General features: G+C 51.5%; 1 protein-coding gene across 2 annotated transcripts in view; it reads left to right on the top strand.

Moving 5' to 3' along the window:
• The first annotated feature begins 11,072 nt into the window (after positions 1-11,072).
• The window catches only part of HDAC7 (histone deacetylase 7), a 62,135-nt gene continuing 55,533 nt past the window's right edge, over positions 11,073-17,674 (top strand). Inside the window, exon 1 of one of the 2 annotated variants that reach the window (XM_090128236.1) lies at positions 11,073-11,378. In XM_090128236.1, the coding sequence (XP_089984362.1) occupies positions 11,360-11,378 (19 nt within the window). In that variant the 5' untranslated portion in view covers positions 11,073-11,359. The remainder of the gene's footprint in view (positions 11,379-17,674) is intronic. The other variant, XM_090128240.1, reaches the window with a different exon arrangement.

Here is a 17,674-nt window from a genome sequence, read left to right as displayed (position 1 = left end):
GCCCCAGTGTGTGGCTCTGGGGTTGGGTGATGGATTCATTTATTTCTTCTGGCTCCCTGTGCTGGGAGCTGAGCTGTGGGCAGCAATGCTACCATGGAGGAGAAAATGGGAGCTGGAGTTCCTCAGGGACTCAGCTTCTTGGTTCTTTTGCTAATATTAGGGCTGGCTTGAGGATGGCTATGGCTCTGTGAAGTGGCTATTAATATCATACAAAGCTTGGATGGAAGTCAAAAATAACAGCAAACGAGAAAGCTACGAACCACAGAACCAAACAGGAAGTCCAAGCAAGGCTCAGTGCTGCGAGAGATAAACAGTGGGAAGGAAAAGCAAAAGAGCTGCAGTGAGATGCAGAGATGAAAAACGCACAGAGCTTTGGAGAGAGCTTGAAAACAGTCCTTGGCTGGCAATGGTGGTGTTCAATGGAATAATGCTGATCAAATGCTCGGAGCTGATGGAAAGGAAATCCTGGTTTATTGGCCCAGACGTTTCCCGAGTTTGGAAAAAAACACTTTAAAGCCTTCGAGTGCCCATGCGGGGCTGGGAGGGGCTTGCAGCAGGGCGCACACAGTGCCCCTACCCCAGGGAGCTGCTTTTCTGCCTCTCTTCCTTTGCACTCAGCAGTCTGCTGCTGCTATTGGCAATCCTCTGCTTCTGAGTCCTGGCCTTCATCTTCATTTTTGCTAGCTTTTGTGATTGCAGTAACCTATGGGAGGTACAGCATGGTCTGTAGGAAGAAGTAACCTCTATATGACCAAAGGTATTGTCTCAAAAAAGCAGGCAGGCAGCAGGCTCTGGGTCCCTCATCACCTAGGGAAAGGCAGTACAAAGGTCTGGATTTGTGTCCAAGGAGACCCAGGCTACAAAGGGGACTCTGAACCCCCAAAGTGCTCAGCAACACCACCAGGAAACACAGAGCTTGGAAATGCTGCAAGCAGTGCCTGAGGGTTGGGACATTTCAAGGGCTGAAGCTGAGTAGCTAAGGTGAGAACTGAACATACAGCAGTGTGCAGCAGCAGGAGTTCACTGACCAAGTCTGAGTCCTGGCTGGATGCTTGAAACCTTTGTCCTATTAATTGCAGCTACTTTTCTTGTTGGCATGGGACTGCAGGTGAAGCTTCTGTGAGGTGCATAACAAAAAGGCACTTTCTGTTTTTGCTGTGCTTTTATGGATCCTATGGAATCTGCTCCTCTGTGCTGTGCTACTTGTTGGTACTGCAGAGGGTCTGAACCCTCCTCCAGGGAAAGGTGCCAATGGCAGAGTTCTGTGAGTGCCCCAGCATCTGCACAGTGCTGTTTGGTGCGTGTGGTTGTGCTGGTCATTGCACAGCCCTGGTCAAGAACTGTGCTTATTCAGTGCCTTCATTCCCCACCTGCTCACCAGTTGAGGAGACATGGAGTTGTTCTGCACAGCTGCCATGGGGTCACTGCAACCTTTCAGCTGGAAAATGGCTGATAAATTAAAAAAAAAAAAAAAAAAAAAAGCCTATTTTCTGCTAGGCAACATGATGGTTATTCCCTTCTCCCTGCAGATCTTGCAGTAGGGGTTGTGCCAGCAGATGGCACAGGGCTCCCATCACTGAGCTGGGGCTACAGGCTGGGGTGCCTGCCTGGACACTGCTTTTAGATCTCTACTTCACAGCAAAATTATGTTGTTTTGAACACTATTCCATCTTCTCCCCCTTTTTGGAGGGGGAAAATAAGAACATATTTGGAAATGTGAAGGCTTCCCTTGGTTGTGGAGAGGGAGGAAAAGCAGAGCAGGAGGTAAGAAGGGCCGAAGGAACACAATGGGACAGCAGGTTTAAAATGAAAAGGGAAGAAATATGTATTTTTTTAAATACAAAGTGCACTAAAGTTGTGAGAGCAATGTTGTATATGCAGAAATACTTGTTTTCAAACCTTTGACTTCACAACAGAACAACTTCTCTGTGCCTGCTCTCATTCCTCCAGGTTTACCTGATATTGGAGATGTAGGTCTGTTGAATTCTGGATAAAGGAATCCTGGCTTTTCTCCTTTCCTGGTGTGTGAACAGCAGATGGCACACGAACAGCAGAAGCTGGATTTGCTGCTGTGGGTTTATGGGGGGAGCTATGGAGGTGACAGTGAATGGTTGCAATCCAGATACAGCTGATCCACCCAAACCAGGCAAGAGATGCTTACAGATTACAAACCTGCATCTTCATAGAGCTGTAGAATCACAGCCTGGGTTAGGTGGGATCTTAAAGATCACAGAACCGTAGGCTGGTTGGGTTGGAAGGGACCTTCAAGCCCCCCATGCTCTGGGCTGCTTTCACCCCTCTATGGCCTTGGGCCCCTCTAGGGCTGGAGCACCCACAGCTCTGGGCAGCCTGTCCTCATCCAAGTAAAATATTTCCTCCTAACTCGAATCTCCTGTCTTTTAGTTTTCTATAACCTGCAGCAAGGGCTGGGCAGCTTCCCAAGCACTCAGGTGAAGGGAGCTGTTAAGTGTTTCAAAATATCAGCCTGAAGTGCTGCCCCAAAGTGCCCATCTTCGCTCTGCTAATCTCTAAAAACGTAAGGATCCAGACATCTGTTTACAGCTTGATGAGCCCGCGAGGTCACCACAAAGGCTCCATCAACAAGAGCAAAATAATTGGAGAGAAAAGAAAATAGATGATAGCGAGGGATTCGGTTAGCTGACCTCAAAAATACAGCATCTGCAGCCTACATGAGCATCTCGTGTGCTCAGAGGGTTCATCTGCCAGGCTCTGGAAGACACTCAGATACCAACGGACTCCCCTGGCTCCTCAGGGAGGACTTCTTATCTGCAGGAGCAAAGCCTTCCCTCCTATCAGCCCCTTGAGAGACACTCAACTGTCTCCTAACTGCTCTGATGCTGTGATAAGCCCGGAGGGTTCTCTGTGTGGTGAGGCTGGGAGTGCTGAGAGTTGGTTTGGTGCTGGTGGGGCCCAGCAGCCAAGCATTCACCCACTGCCTGGTCTTGCTGCATGGAAGAATTTTGGGTACAGAATAGGGGAAGGACTTGGGGGTTTGCTGGCAGTCGAGCTTCCCGTGTCTTTCATATCCCTGAACCTCTAGGCAGGGGTTGGAGGAGCAAAATCCATCCTACTGTAAGAGGAATACAAGACAGGCCGTGAGGCTGAAAGTGCACGAAGCAAGTTTGAAGCAGTTGATATGGCAGGAGGAAGGGATGCCATCCAAAGGGACCCTTAAGGACTCTTCCAACCCAACCATCCTATGATTCTATCTACGATCTTTAAGGACCCTTCCAAACTAATCATATTATGGTCCTATGACTTTTAAGGACCCTTACAGCCCCACCATTCCGTGACAATCATTCTATGATGAATACTCAGCACCACAGACTTTGTCCAAGGGTGATTCCCTCCTCTGGAAGATGCTACGAGATGCTCTTCCACCACTTCCAGAATCTGCCTCAAGATGGTGCTTCGGCCAGTTTTAATTTTTATTTTATAAAGAATTTGCACGCGATTACAGACAGCTTTTTGGTGCTAAATGGCAACAAATGAGCATGGGCCCTTGCAGGGAGCCCTTGGCTGCCTCTGCCCACCTTGTGCTGGAAGCCCCTGAGTGCTGCCAGGAATGACTCACCAGCGACATCCCTGTAGGGAAAGAGAACTATGGGTTCTTAACCTTGACCGTTCTGGGTAGGAAGCGTTTATTTGTCCAGCTTGCTTTATAAATAACCCAGAAGGCAGCAGCCTTGTTTTCATGATCTCCAAGTGGACGTGCTTTCAGCTGCCTCCCCGTGAGCTCCGTGCTGTTGCTGTGTCACATCATGGGTGAGGAAAACATTAAAAAGAAACAGGAGGAATTTTGTGGAGAATGGGAAGGGTTGAGGTCAAAGAGCAAGGTGGTGAGGGAGGATACATGTGGGAAGCGTGGGGTTGGCTCCAACGAGAAACAAACCCAGAGAGGAAAATCAACCCGTGCAGACAAGGTTAACCCTTTTAGCAAGCATTGGAGCTGGAGCTTGGCTTGTCTCCCTGGCCTCCAGCTCTGGAGGCTGCCATTGAAATCCATTGTGAGCTGATGGCAGCTTGGAGCCACAGCATTGTGCCCAAGGGATGGGAAATGAGCTTGGGGAACACTAAAAGCTGCAAAGAAGCAGCCACGTGCAGCCGTGACAAATGCAAAGTCTTGAGCTGGGAGAGGAGAAGCTGCTGGAGCCAGCAACGCACCCTAACACAGCATTGGTACCCCTGAAAGCAACGAAGCATTTTTCTAATTGAAGGCAAATACTCTTGCAGTGTTCAGCTGAAAATATGCACGCCATAAGTGCGCTCCAGAAGGATTTTGTCCTCTCTCTTTATTAGAAGATGGGAACAAGTGCTGGAAAGAGGCAAGGAGTCTTTTGTACCAAACCATAAAGCTGGGAACTCATGGGATCCTGCTGGCATGGTAAGGGACCTGCACAGCATCGTTTGTCAGGAGATGGATGGTGGTCAGCTCATGGGCATCAAGGTCCTGTGGGCTATAGGATAATCACTGGGTATGCAGAAAAAGGATGGGCAAGGAGAAACCCAGTGCTGAGCACTGCAGCACTGTTTCTCCCATTGCAAGCAGTTCCCCCCCAGGCAGTTTTGCCTCCCCCAGCCCTTATCTGCAGAGTTGAAGGAATCCAACAAATCTTTAGAACGAGATACTTCCCTTGCCCAGCCCGCTCTTCCTTCAGCCCTTATCTGCCCTTACCTGTCTCCACCAGGTCGCTTTAAATGTCCCAGACACTTCCTTCCTTTGTTTGTCTTGGCCAGAAAGGGAAATGTCTTGTGTGTCAAAGGTCTAGTGCAAATTCCTGTCCAAGCTTTTTAGTACCTCTGGCCCCAGTAAATAAATCAAACTTCTGCTCCTGGTGAGGGATTTGCACCATCAGATGCTCTCTCTGTGTTCTCCCTCCCCTGCCTGCACTCAGGATGGAGCTGCTTGGAGGCATCTCCAACCTCCTGTTTTCGTGGGAGGAATTTGTCATTTTTGGAACAGTTTATGGTGGGTTTGGAGTGGCTGTTTGGAGGGAGCTGGGGCCATTGGTTGAAAGGCAGCAGGGGGAGCATCGTTCTGAGCAGCTCTGATGGGACCCAGCACTTGTCTTAAACTGGCACAGCAAAGCCAGGGGCAAAAGTGAGTACGAAGGGGGTGATTTTGGGGAATTTCTGGTAGATCTTAGGCATGAATTGCTTTCTCGGTGGGTTGGTTTTGAATGGACCACTCTGGTGTTCTGGAGCAGTGCATGAAGGGGTGATGCAGGGAATAGGACGAAGTGTGCATTGCTTGTTCTCTGCTCACTCCTTCCTCTGTAGGAGAGAAACGTGGAGATGCTGCAGGACCTTGGGCTGGGTGCAGTCAGGAGCTACAGCACCTTCCCCAGGGAACTGTTCCCCTCATTCTGAAAGAGTAAAAAAAATATCAAACCTGGGACACATTCCAAAGGAAAACACAAACCTCCCATGTGCATCCCAGAGCACTGCATGGGCTTCACTGTAAAAAGAGCCCCTGGACTGGGTGAACAGCTCTGCAGGTGTAGGACCAGAGAGCTCGGTGGGGTTTGAAGCCCCAGGAGGGGCTGAGCTGGGAAGCTCCTTCTCTTGCAGATGCACACCTTGATCTCAGCTCCCCGCTCTTCTCCTTCGCTCCGAACCGACCCCGTGTGGTCACACCTGGCTGTGGGGTGCCCGGTGCTGTCAGCTGCCAAAACCGCAGCCTGTGGGAAGGTTGAGCTGCACGAAAACAAGGCTGTGCTCACCCTGAGCTGCCCTGGCAAACAGGAAGCTACGAGCAGGGGTGGGAGAGTTCGTAATCAGGAGGGAGAGTGACTTGTTGCAGGGCTCAGAGGCCCCAGCAGTGCTGCCTGGAGAAGCGTGGGTGCCCCATCCCTGGTGATGCTCATGGCTGTGGATGGGGGACTGATGGAGGGGTGGGAGCAGCCCAGGGCAGGGGATGGGATGTGGGGGGCACTGAGGTCCCTTCCAAGCCAACCATCCTATGGCTCTGTGACCTTTAAAGGCTCTTCCAGCCCAACACTTCCTATCATTCTACAGCTCTATGATCTTTAAGGACCTGTCCAACCAAAGCCATACTCTAAATGTGGACGCATGGGAACACACCCCAGGCACCACTTGCAGTGAAGTGAAATGAATGCATTCCAGCTAAACGCACGCACCTGGCTTTACTTGGCCAGCTGGTACACTGACACCCATATCCAAACCTAAAGGCAGGCTGAGTGCTTCCCTTCCCCTCTCTGAGCTTTGCCTGGAGGAGAAAATTTAAACTGCTGCTGCAGCTGCCTGAGAAGCAGCTCAGGTGTGAGTGGCCATTGCTAGAGCTGCTGGTAGATGGAGTCAGGGAGAAAAACTGGTGGTTAGGGGTCAGCAGTGAGCTTCACTATGCTCATAGTGTCCTGGAGGATGCTTGGTGTCTGGGGTAAGGCACTGTTCCTTTCACCTCCAGGAGCACAGCTGGGAGGGAAGGTCAACCCAACGCTGTCCCAGTGATGGGGCTCAGGTGAAGGCTTCCCCGTTGCAATTTGCCAGCACAGCAGGCAGGGTCTGGCTTTGCCACGAGGGAAAGAGGACAGGAGTATCTGCCCAGGGAAATCTGAGTCAGATAAATGCTGCTTTGCACTGAGATAAGCTTGGCTGTGGAACTGTCTGCTCAGGGAAAGCCTAGAAGGGAAAGCAATCGGTTTAAATACATTGGGTAGTGTGGTTTTCAGCCAAAGGAAAGCTTCTGTGTGCAGAGTGCTGGTGCAGCAACATCCTGCCCGGTGTGCAGAAAATGATACTGGGGGTCTTCTTCATTTCCCCTGCTTGTTGCTGATGTCCCCTCCATCTGCAGTGACCAGGACACGTCCCAAAGGCACAGCAAGGGATTGGTGATGGGGCAGGAGAGCCAGCAGCTCTTCGTGGGGCTCTCTGAGCTCCCCTGGAAATGTTCTTTGCTTGGCCACCCCGGACATGGATGGGATGATGGATTGGAAAAGTGCCTGTGGAATTTCTCTTACATTTCCTGCAAGTTTTGAAGTCAGGCCTCCCTGCAGGACAACTCATCCCTCCTCTTCACAGCTGCTTCTCATTTCCCAGCCGTCGTCTTTCTGTTTTGCTGGAACTCTTTATTATTTTTACTTTTTAATTGTTATTAGGGAGAGGTTGGGGAGTGGGGGGCCGTACTTAACAGCTGCACACAATTCTCCCCAGCCATGCCTGCTCCCCTCACTATATTTAGCCTCAGACAGGCCAAACAAATGGAGCAGGGCTGGGGTTAATAATCACAAAATGGAGTTCGTCTGTCTCTGAGCTGTGATTTACTGGGACTGGGGCCAGCTGAGTTCCTCCTCACGCCCTTGCTGTGAGCCGTCCGCAGGGGATGAGCCTCTTCAAAAGGGGAAAAATGATTGGAGATGCCTTTTTCTGTTTTTTTTTTTCTTCTTTTTTTCTTTTTTTTGTCAGCTGAAACTGGAAAAGATGCAAAATGATTCGGAAAGGCCTGCTGTTGGATGGGGTCCCCTGGGAGGTGCTGGTGTGATGCAGAAGGGAGCTATGTGTGTAACTCTGCACCCATGGGAGCTTGGGTAAGGGGTGAACTGGTCCTGCCCCCAATCTGTGCTGGGTTCGCAGTGCATGAGCAGTTTTTGGGTCTTGGGTACCTCAGTGCTGCCCATTGGGAATGCTGAGCATCTCTCGTACACACCGGTCCTCCACGCAGGGAGTATTTTTAGCTGCTGTGAATTGCAGACATAACTCTTCTCCCCCTGCAGAAACAAACCTGCTTCTCTTTTGCCTTCTATGGCAGCTGCAGGCAGCTCTCCTCCTCCTCCCCCTGTGCCCACGCTGCTCTCCTGCAGCTCTGAAGGCACTGCTCTGTGCCTGGGGGCTGTGCTGTGTTCTGCTCACCTTCCACGCTGTGAGAGCTGCCTGGAGGCAGAAGCAGAGCTCCATGTGTTCCAGGACAGGTGGGCTTCACCCGACCCAGCTGGAGCCCCTGGGAGAAGCAGCAGTGCTGGGAGCTCCGTGTTGGGCCAGGAGGGACCCTGAGGTTGTGCTCAGTGTATAGAAATGGATATGGGCACCCAGCAGGATTTCCAGCAGAGCTTCTGCAGTTTGTTGCCTGAAGGCTTTTCAAAATCCATCTGCACCTTTCTACTCCTAAGCACCATCTCCAACCATTACAGATAGAGCAGCCTGACATTTTTCAGTGTATGAAGGGAATGATATTCATCCTCTGAGAGCTCCCTGGCCAGCATACCTGGCCTATCAATTCTGTGCATGGAGCCCTTCCCCTCTTCCCCATGCTGTCTCTGCTCTCCCGTCCCCAAATGAACTACTGATGCTGATGTGCTGTGCTTGTGAGGGTACCTACATGTTGCTGTGCTGGAAATGCTTGTGGCATCTGCTGCCAAACTGCCTCTGGAGATGCTTGGGTTTTCTGCTGTGCCCCCAGATCTCCCACTGATGGTGATATTGGGGCTTCTCTGCTGGGCACTGTGGGGTGGTGGAAGGGAAATCTCACCTTGAAGGGGCACTGCGCAGGTTGGTCCATGCTGGACCACCAGGACTGAGCTTGGGAAGGGGCTGTCAGCATTGGAAATGCACCTTGGAAAGGCATCATCTTCAATAGAGAGAGCCAGAATGAGGCCAGTGCAGCCCATCCGGAGCCGTTTCATTGCTGGATGCAGAGCAATGTGCACAGTGTGAGCACTCTCCATGGATGGCTTTGCATTCCCCTTTGCTATCCTACACTTCCCTCTGAATTAGCAGAAACTTTGGAATCTCTTCTCTCCATGTGCACCCGTCAGTGCAGCAGGGCGTGCACACGGAGCAGCCGTGCGAATGGCAAATAACACGTGCAGGCCACGTGAAGATTTCCCTTGGAGAGCATTGTGTGCATAGCCAGGGATACCAGGAGCCTGCTGGAATGTGTAGTGGTTTGCTTTTTTCACGATAAAGCCTTGCAGAAGTGCTCCTGGAACATGCCAGCACGGATTAGAGCACTGGGGCTCAACGTTTGCACAACGACGGCTGAGTTCAAAGCAGCAAAGCGTTGGCTTTCCCTCCCTGGATGGATCCCAGTGCAGTTCTGAGGGCTCTGCTCACTCCCTGCTCCATCTCTGGGTCTCTCCATTCCCTCCAGGCACCCCCTGAGCTCCACCACAACCATCACTCTGAGCACTGGAGGTGCCATGCAGCCTCTGTCTGACTCTGCAGTCGATGGGACGTGAGCGTTCCTGGCTGCTCTCCTCTGAAATGCACAGATTTTAATCTTTTGCTGTCTTTCTTCCTCCTCGGAGACTTTTGTCAGCCTTCTTAATGAGGCAGAATTGCCTCACTTCCTCAGATATGGAAATGTCTCTTTGTTAAAGTAAGGCCCCGTCCCTTATCTCTGGATTTGGACAGCTCTGCTTTTGGCAGTTCGCTGTGTGAAAGGACTCCACGCACCTCAATGTGCACACAGAGCAAATATCCAGCTGGGTAAAAGTTTGCAACTCGAGATTGGCTCCGAGCAGAGCAGGAGTGACCCCGTATGGGGACACGGTCTGCGTGGCTCCTTCCCAACCTCTCCGTGCATCCTCACCGTCCCCATCTCCTCTTTCCCCATCCTCTTTATTTTCTCCCTTTTTTTTTTTCTCTTCAACCACATCAGATTCTTTCACCTGAGAACAGAGCCAGTCAGAAAAATCCCAACAACACTTCTAGTCTGATATATATATATATTTATTTAGTCTCAATAGGTTTTGCAGCTGTTGCAGGTGTGGTAAAACTCACTCGGTGCCAAAAACACCATTCCAGGACAATTCTGTGTGCAGAATGATTGGACCTGGGAACTGTAGGGCTCCTTCAGGACAGAGCTGCCTGGAGCACCTCTGTATTTGGGGAGAAAGCCACAGATGTCTGATGGATCTTCCCAGTTCCCTTCCATTCTGTTGAATGTCAATGTTGTTGCTGCTGCCATTTTGAGGCATCGAAGGAGAAAACATGCATGGGCTGGACGGGTCAGTGGTGGTTCTCCAAGCCAAAAATCAAAACCCAGTGTTATCACATCCCATCATCATAGAACCACAGGATGGTTGGGTTGGAAGGGACCTTAAAGGTCATAGAGCCATGGGATGGTTGGGTTGGAAGGGACCTCAAAAGAACATCTAATTCCCACCTGCTGTGTGTTTAGGGACACTGGGAAGTATTTGGTTTCCTAGATTTGAAAGGCATAAAGTGCATAGCAGTGATCCATTTCCAGGAGCTAAGCACAGCCAAAGGAGGGTGTTGCTTATGGTGGTTAACATCATAAGAAAGCATTCCTTGTTATGCTGCTGGGTTCTGGAGGAAGGAAATTGAGATGCTGATGCGTGCAAACCTATAGCAGATGCTTCTGGAAAACGCTATAAAGGTGTTGCTCAATTGTCTTCATTGGAAGCCTACATTTTGGGATGGAGCTCCCTTCCAACCCAAGCCATCCCATGATGAACCCAGGAGCTGCGGGGTGAGGAACAACACTTTGCTGATCCAAAATCTGCCTGCAGTGCTTTGGGTGCTCAGCTTTGGGCCCACCCTCACCGTGCTGCAGGACAGCCCCACCATTTCACACCTCCTTCCAATTCCCCCACCTGCAGCATCAGATTTACCATTTCCCTCAGCATCTCCCTTCGCAGCACCATTTCCCACTGGGAGCATCAATGCCCCCTCGATGGGCACCTCGACCCGGATGGGCAGAGCAGAAGGAAGAGGAGCGGTGTTCTGTGCCGATGACGCTTTCTCCCAACCAACAAACAAAAGTTTTATTGGCCAAACCCTCTCGGATGCCGCATTCCAGCTTGGTAACATTTCGGTAACACATTGCAAACGTTTGACTCATAGAAACTTGGAAGGCTGCAGCCGGGGGAGGGGGAAGAGCGTCACATTCCCATTCCCGGGCAGGGTTTGGTTGTTGGATTTTTTTTTTTTTTTCTTAAAGAACTGAAACTTCTCTCTGTTTAATGAAAAAAAAAAAAAAAAAAGTGTTGGAGCCGGACGCTTTCGGCTCGCATTGTGTTTGCAGTGAGGGGATGGGGGAGGAGGGCTGCTGCCAAGGGAGGAACCGAGGCAGCTGAACTGGCTTTTCTTCGGCAAGTTTTTTTTTTCTCCCTCTGTGTTCCCAGGACAGGGTTGGCTTTCTAGGTTTGATAAAGCATTTCCTTCCATTGTCATTCTATACGGCCTCTGGGCCCTTTGCTCAGTCCCTCCCCTTTCGCCTTCCCTTCTCTTTTCTCTCTCTCTCTTCCTGAACTTTAGTGAATCTTGAGATATAAAGAAAGCAGCTGCCTCCCCCCCCCCTTCCCCGAGCACATCTCGGACAATGCGACCGCATCTCCAAGGGCTTTAACTCCTCTGGATGCAAGGACAAAGCCACGGTGAGTACCGGGGGTCCCACGCGCGTGATGCTGCAAAGTGCCCCAACTGCTCCAACCCAACCCAAGCTGGTGCCAATGTTGTCCCCATTGTGCCGTCCCTATATCCCCACTGTGCCATCCCCATTGTGCCATCCCCATTGCGCCGTTCCCCTACGTCCCCACTGTGCCATCCCCATTGCACTGTCCCCATGTCCCCATTGTAACATCCCCATTGCGCCGTCCCCATCGTGCTGTCCCCGTTGTGCTCTCCCCATTGTGCTGTCCCATCTGTGGGTGCCATTGTCACCTATTGTCACCTGGGCCAGCTGTATGACACCGGCTGCACAGCATGGTGGGAGGAATCCTCCTCTCCAAAGCAAAGCAAAGCAAAACCAAACGTGATGCGACCGTGTTCCCAGGAGCTGCGCTGCGGGAGGGCTGTCCTGTGATGCCAGGTGTGTGGTTTTGGAGGTGGGGGCTGCACCCCTCCTCTGCTTGCTGCTTTTTCCTGTTTCAAGCAGCAAAGCAAGAGATGGGCTGGAGCAGCAGGGAGCTCCGCCGTGCAGGGATTGGTGACGTGGGGGGAGCAGCGCAGGCTGGGGCTGCAGCACTGTTTCCTGCACAGAGAATAGGGGGCAAAACCAAGGATGCAGGTTTTGTGAGTTAAGGGAGTGCAGGGCAAGCACTGGGGCTGCTGGCTTGCTTGCAATACAACTCCCAGTCTCACCTCCCAGGAAAACCCAAGCAATTCAGCATGACAGACACTCAGGCCTATTCCAGATCAACCTTAAGACCACACGTGGGGTTGCATGCTGCAAGGAAGCACAGTGCAGACCTGCCAGCTCCTCCAGAGCAGCTCCCCTGGCCCTGGGCTGCCCAGGACATGTGCTGTGTTTGATGTGCACCAGAAGGGCTCTGTTCCTGATGCTTTCCTCCTTCTCCTCCCCCTGGCAATCAGCTATCACTCTTGTTCACAGCAGTCTCTTTAAGTTGCTTGCTCTCTCTGGGTTCTGTGTGCACTGTGTGCTCGCTCACACCTGGTAGCTCCCTCTTTGCCTCTGCTGCTGTGCACTTTTCATCTGTTGTTTTGCTCCCAGTGCCCAGGTGACAGTGGGAACAAAGGAGCAGGGGCTGTAATTCCAAAGGATGTTGAGGTCAGAGCAGCCACTGTCCTGCTCGTGTCTGCTCCTCTGTTCTCTGAATGGCTCGCAATGCATTCCTTACCTTCACCTTGCTTTGGGGAATGGGGAGAAATGCAATGTGCAGAATAAGTACAGGTGATGCACGTGGGCTGTGGACCCTGTGGTACAGAGGACAGCAGTGCCAGATGTGTTACAGACCTGCAAAGGGCTGAGCAGCCCCTATCCAGCCCAGACGCTGCAGTCGATGTCTGAGCTTTCACATGAGGATTTTCCTCCTCGTCTCCATCTGTCTCCAGGATCTGCTGTCTGTGCTGAAATCTGATTCGTAGGAAATAGTATCTCAGTCTGGGAAATGCCACGGGGTGTCTGAGGTCTTTGGGACCGGGCATGGAAAAGAGCAGCCCCTAAAGCCTGTTGTAATCCTCTATGCCAAAACCAGACAAGAAAGCCTCAAAGCTTTATTACAGGTGAGCTTCCCACATTGCTGCCTCTGCTCTGGAACATAGAGGGAAGGTGTGGGATAACCACAGTGAGGGTGGATTCCATGTCAGCAGGAATCCATCCAGTGTGTAGGGGACAAACCTGGTGGTGGCTGGAGGAAGAGGAGGAGGAAGGAGATGTGGAGGAGGAGAAGGAAGCTGTGGAAGAGGAGGAGGCTCTTCTGGCAACCACTCAGCCCAACCAATAGGGATATTTGATTATGCTTCTAATCTGGATGAATGAAATCCTCCTGGTGGGGGGCTTTGGGAGCAGCTGATGGAAAACAGGGAAAAGACACTGACAGAGAGAAATGTAGGTTAACAGGGTAAACCTGGGCATGGGCAAGCAATGGGATTTCCTGTTAAAAAGTGCTGGAAGATTGCAGCTGAGAACAGGAAAAGTAGGTCAGATGCTGAGTTGTGTGGCTGCTGTAGGAAAGCAGCTCTGGACAGGCTTTGGCCATCAGTGTTGGGAGGCAGAAGGATGTGCCCCCTTCTCCCATGCAGCCCAGTGGGGTGCCTGGGCAGTGCTGAGCCTTCAGTGTGCTTTAATCTCATGGGAGCTGAATTCTTTGGAGGAAAAAACAAAAACCTGTGCCATCAGGTGTAGATGTAAGGCTGAGGAGATGGGTTTTATGCCCTGAGCAGGCAATGGGAGGCTATGAAAGGAGAAACCTCCTGGTACCGAGTGTGATTCTGGGTGTTACAGCCAGGGAATTATCACACAAGGTATGAAAGAACAGAACCTGCTGTGCAAAAATCATTCAGAGCGCTGTGTCAGAGCAGCCTGGATGTGTGCTGAGCTTTTTTTTTCCTCCTTAAAATCACATTTCTTGGTCCGATGCAACCCTGGATGTTTTCCTCCCATCCCACCTGTGTTTGTGGCATTTGCTCATAGGGAGCTCTGCTGGATGCAGCAGCTCTGGGCAATGCTATGGGGTGTCTGGATATGGGATGGGAGCTGTAGGTGGAAAGGTTTGGGGTTGGGTGGTTGTGGAAGGGCTGCTCCATTCCAGGGAGGATCAGAGTCCTTCAGCTAAAAGAAAGCCTCACTCAGCTGAATCCCATTGAGGGATAACATTGGATTTCACAAGTCAAAAGTAAAGATGGAGATGGAATGAGCAGCATCAGCTGTGATACCAACCAGATCCTGCAGCAGGAGGACACCTCCTGACTACTGTGCTGCCTGGGACAGGTGTGCTGCCAGCAGGAGCTGATGTGCTTATATAAATGGAGATGAAGGATCTCATTAGGAGGAACTGAGAGCTTCGCTGCTGCTCCAGCCCCCAAAACTCAAAGTCCTTCTGCCATCTTCCCCAGCTCAGTGCCCACAGCCCCCTCCAATGCAGCCTCCAGGAGTTCATTTCTGTTCTTGGCACTTGCACAATGAGGAAATCGGCCAGCACTTCCACAGCAGCCATCAACTTTCCAGGGATGTTGCATGGATTTTCCAGCCAGGGATGGAACAGCCTCAGCAACCCTTCAGTTCGCCAGCGTGGGTCTGCAGCTCTGCATTAGGAAGGAGCAGGCAGCATTTAAAGGAGCATCCATAGGCTGATCCTCCTGCACACACACAGCCTTGCGTTATGTTGTTGCATAGGAGAATGCACTTTAAATGCACGTTAACTGCCTGTGATTAGTTAGGAAGTTTTCTTTCCAGAGCAGGAAATGGGAAAACTGTGATTATTTTTTTTTAACAAACCAGGTGCACCAGGCAAAAAGCCTCAATGCTGTGAGCACTTAGCAAATTCGTGCTGGCTGCACCTGATGGTTTTAATATCACTGGACAAACTGCTCACTAATAGATTTTTTTGTGGTGGCCACACAGGAAGGCTTCAGTGCACATTCCCCTACCCTTCATATTTGCTGTCCGTTGCGGGGCTATCGGTGATGCTGGAATCATTTTTCCATCAGCTTGTGGTTGGATCTGCTGCTCTCTGCATTGGCATCTTCTGAGTGCAAAATGCACAGAGGGGAAAAGCTGCTGCGTCCTGCCCTGCGCCGTGGCCTGGCGGATGTGTGTGGGTCTGCAAAACCCATCATGAGCTTTGCAGTGCTGGTGCAAACCCACAGCAAGGAGAGGGCCAAGTAAGGTGGTGGGGGATGCAAAGTGGTGGGGGATGCAAAGTGGTGGGGGATGCAAGGAGATGGCATGCACAGTGCTGTCCCCATGTCCTTTCCCTGTCCCCATGGGTCAGCCCTGTTTGCTGCTTGCCCTCCTTTGTTCCTGAACCATATTTCCCATCTCGTCTTGCTGTGAGCCATGCAGAGGAGTGCTGCCTTTCAAACACGCCGTCCTGCGTCAGCCCCGGCCTCTTTGTTTCTTTTTAGTGTGCTCAGCTTCGTGCTGGGAGAGCAGGGTTTTTCCAGCCAGGACGGTTCGGAGCATCGGACGTGTGCAGAATGAACGATGCTGGAGCTTCAGGCTCAGCCAGGGCTGGAAAAACCCCCACTCTTTGGGCTTGAAGGAAAACCACCTCCTCCACCTCTCTGTAGCTGTGCTTTAAATCTGGGGAACAGCACGTGTGCAGCATTCGGTGACACCCAGAGCCCATAACTCAGGGGATGAAGGCTGCACAGATCCATTCCCCAGCATGGCCAGCGCTGTGCTTGGGGCCGGGCAGCACCTGGATCCTGCTGCCTCCTCCCATCAATCTCCCAGCTGGGATTTGTCCAAAAACAAAAGGACCAAACGAGGTTCCTGGGCACTGCACAACCTGGAGTGTCCTCCAGCCCTGAGATGAGCAGAGCCTCACGATTGTGTTGCTTCCAGGGATGATTTATAGCCTGGGTTCTGTCACTCCTTCTCTGGAATAAGAAAGTCTTCCTATCCCCGTAGCCTGAATTCATTATATTGAAGATAAGGGATTCTGCATTCGAACAAAAAGAATCTCTGCAGTGGTTTGGAAGGGAAATATTTCTAGAGATGAAATTAAATCCCAAACAAATCCAAGAGCAGGCACAGAGACCACGAGCCAGCAGTGTGTCCTATGGCCAGAAGGCTGACAGTACCCTGGTTGGCCAACAGTTGACCAAGGTTGACCAAAGGTTGACTGGAACACTGGGCTCAGTGCTGTGCTCCCCACTTCCAGGCAGATTGGGAACTGCTGGAGAGGGTGCAGAGAGTGGGAACCTGGAATCTCCTGCTGGGCAAATGCTGAGAGCCCCAGTGCTGTTTGCTTAGAGAAGGTTGAGAGGGCATCTGATCAACGCTTTACCAAACCCAAGCACTGAGATCATTGCTGGTGCCCGCCCCTGTCCCTTCCATTTTTTGGGGTGAGAGCAGATTTGGGGACACAAATGGGGCTCGCCAACCCCCACTGCATGGAGTGCAACCACATTGCCACACAGGGAAGGGGATGAGGGCCCTTCTGAAGGTGAAAAGCTTCTTATTTTTGGCTGCTTTCCCCCCCACTGCTGGAGCTGACCCCGGCTGCGAGCTGTTGAAGTTTTTTAGGCCCTTTGTTTGTTTAATCGAAGCGCTGTTTGTTTTTGATCACAGGCATTAGATAGGCACTTCCTCTGCATGCAGGAAGCAGTGATTTCCTGTTCACTCGGCGGCCAACTCTCACTGCGCAGGAAACCTCGCTCTGCTGAGTGTTCACTTTTTGTGCAGCATTTTTGGAAGTCCTCTCGTGGGGTTGTTTTGTTTTCCCTTTCCCCACCACGGTGCTGTTGGGTTCCCATAGGGGCTGAGCTCTGGTGGGGCCGTTTCCCCACATTTGGTTGAAATCTTCCAATGAGGTCCAAAATGCAGGGAAGGCAGCATCACTGCTTCGATGGTGTTTGCCACTGTTTGGATGAGGTTTGCCACTGTTTGGATGGAGTTTGCCATCTGTTTTGTGCTACCACCAACAGCACAGCGCATCCCTCCGCTTTCACGGACCTGCTTGGTGCAGATCCATGCCTACAGTCACCCAGTTTGTCTCTCCCTGCTGTTTTGGTGATGTCTACGGGTTGTTCCAGATGCAATTTGCTGTTGAGGAGGGTGCATTTGTACCAGGTCACCTGAACAACTTGCTGTCGTGGACAGAGTTAAAGCAAGGAGCTGGACCAAGCCTGCCCTGTTTGCTTCTTTTCTTGCTGGGACGTTTAGGCAGATAAGTGCTCTGTGGGAATGCAGCAGTAAATATTATTACTGATTACCCATTAAATTTGTGTGAGAACTCTGCTGTGGGTGCATGGCTTGTGCTTCCCAGCAGCTTGCTTCTCATCTCTGCAATGCTCCTCTGGCTTTGCTCCCTTCTTGCTGCAGCTGCATGCCCAGGTCAGTCTGTAAAGCATAAGGAATGGGGGGCAGAACTGATGATGCTTCCCACCTGGGGAGGTGCTTCTGGGGTGGAAAAGAGGTCCATAGGATTTCCAGTTGTATCAAAGGCAGTTGGGATGGGGATCCCTTGGCAACTCTATGCATAGGAAGTTTTTGTTGGTATCTCAGAGCTGACCCAGACAGGACTTTGCTGTAGCAGTGTGCTCAGAGCTGTGGTGGCAGATGCCTCCAGCCACAGGAAGCTCGGACAGGTGGACAGACAGACAGACAGACACGGCCATGTGGGAGCATTCAAGCTGGTGCTGGCCATCAGTGTCCCGCATGCTCATCTGCTGGAGCTCTTAATTATTTTGCTATTGTAAAGGGGCTCTACTGGAGGGAGAGGGTTGGTGATGGGGAGGAGAGCAGCTGCAGGAACAGAGGGAA

This window comes from Phasianus colchicus, chromosome 33, assembly GCF_987193195.1.
Source record: "Phasianus colchicus chromosome 33, bPhaCol1.hap1.1, whole genome shotgun sequence".
Classification (NCBI taxonomy): domain Eukaryota; kingdom Metazoa; phylum Chordata; class Aves; order Galliformes; family Phasianidae; genus Phasianus; species Phasianus colchicus.
Note: the sequence above shows the minus strand (reverse complement) of the source record. Positions and strands in the feature narration are given on the sequence as shown.